This window comes from Scylla paramamosain, chromosome 22 (assembly GCF_035594125.1).
Source record: "Scylla paramamosain isolate STU-SP2022 chromosome 22, ASM3559412v1, whole genome shotgun sequence".
NCBI lineage: Eukaryota > Metazoa > Arthropoda > Malacostraca > Decapoda > Portunidae > Scylla > Scylla paramamosain.
In genome coordinates, this window is record NC_087172.1 from 9,603,416 (window position 1) to 9,605,289 (window position 1,874).

The 1,874-nt window shown below is 51.3% G+C and overlaps 1 protein-coding gene across 1 annotated transcript; it reads right to left on the reverse strand.

Annotated features, from left to right (window-relative positions):
* Positions 1-219: 219 nt before the first annotated feature.
* LOC135111809 (uncharacterized) lies at positions 220-1,632 on the reverse strand. Its single transcript, XM_064025521.1, has one exon. It carries the CDS (start codon positions 1,630-1,632, stop codon positions 220-222), a length of 1,413 nt encoding a protein of 470 aa, XP_063881591.1.
* Positions 1,633-1,874: the final 242 nt, after the last annotated feature.

The window sequence follows — 1,874 nt, forward strand, 5'->3', positions numbered from 1 at the left end:
GTCCCAATTATTTATAATCAGTTTGTAGTTTATAATTTTTTTTTACTGGTAAAAGGAAACATTAAAAAAGTGTTTTTAATGTCTCCTTTTACCAGTTATTATTTTATATCCATACTTATATTATAAATGAAAAGGGAAAAAATATAGTTGTTTTTTTCATATTTATTTCATACATTTTAACATATTTTTATATGCAATACATTTTTATTTTGTTTACATTTACTCGTCGCTATCCTCCGCCTCGTAGCCCTTCGGCGTCTCGATCATGGGGGACATTATGGCCTTTTTCGCCGGCGATTTCGTCTTCTGGCCCTGGAGTTTGGTGGTCGTACTTGTGTGCTGCAGGGTCTTGACGGGGGACGGTGAACAGCCGAGTATAGATTCCCACTGTATTGGGGTGGGCACCTGCTGCTGCTGTGGCTGCTGAGGGAATTGTTGCTGTTCTGATTGTTGAGGCTGGTATTGTTGTTGAGGCTGTTGGTACTGTTGTTGTTGAGGCTGTTGGTACTGTTGTTGTTGGTATTGGGGCTGCGAGTAATGTGGCTGCTGGTACTGCGGCTGATGATAGACTGGAGGAGGAGGAGGAGGAGCAGGAGCAAGAGTAGGCGGTGCAGGAGGCTGCCACAGGTGCGATGGGCTCGCAACTCCTAGTGGCATGGGCACAGAATCCAGCAACCTCCTCGGGTCTTTAATAGCACTCCTGGCCATCACTGGTTCCTCCATGAGGCTGATCATGTACGCGATCTTGGAGAAGAGTACTCCATGATGCATGGGGGAAACCTTCTTCAGGCGAGTGTACATAAATTCAACAAACTGCCGGATGTCAGCGTCAGGTCCCTCGACTGGTGGTTTTCGTGTAGCTAGCAGCTGTGCACTCTGGAGCAGTTCTTGGATGGCACTGCTCTCCTGGGTAGATTTGGTGGATCGTGGGCTGGATAGTTCCTCCTCCTGCCGTTCCTTCTTCCTCTTCCTCCTGGCAATTGAGTGGGCCGATAGGACAGACTCATGGCTGGAGGAATCTTGATCGTCACCTTGTCTGCCGAAGTCATCACTAGGGTGCGTACTTTCGTGGGCGATGTGACCTGCCAGGAAGGCCCAAACCTCGACGATCTTCTGCTCCCTCTGCGTCCTCGGCCTGGCTGCTGATCCACTCTTGCTCTCCCTCTTCTCGATTTTCCCAAAATCTGTTCTCTTCTTGTCCACCACCTTCTTCACCTGCTGGTGAGAACAGTCCGAGAAAGTTTGGGCCAGGTCCTTCCAGAGGCTCTCCTTCCACGCCGGATTCAGCCACTTCTCGTTTCGCTTATCGTAGAGCTCTGGATGCAACTGGACGTAGTTTGCTATCTCCCTCAGTTGGTCGTCGTTGAAGGGGTAGTCCTGAACGTCTTTCTTGGATGGCCGAGTGCGTTTCCTGGAGAGCCCAGCAACAGGTTGTACCTTCACCACTTCCACATCAGGAACGTCAGTGTCGTCAGGAACCTCAGGAGGAACATCACCAGTTTCTTCCTCCTGCAGACTCGGGGAAGACTCCTGCTGTGGTGCTTGCTGCTTGCCTTTCTTGGGCATCTTGGAAAGGTTGGCTGGAGATGGGAGGGTTCTTCTTCTGTCTGTGTTTGCGAGATAAGTGACCATGTGGCCCACGGGTGCTGTTTATATACCCCTTGGATCAGGTCACGTGAGAGGCAATTATACAGCTCGCCACCACCTCGCGCTAACTTCGTGCCCACCTCGGACTAACGTCGCGCCCACCTCGCACTAACCTCGTACCACCCCGCACCACACCTCGTGACACCTCGCGCCCAGGTAGCACGAGCTCGCACCACTGCGCGCCAGGCGCGACGTCGTGCCAATAGGCGCGAGGTGTCTCGAACAGG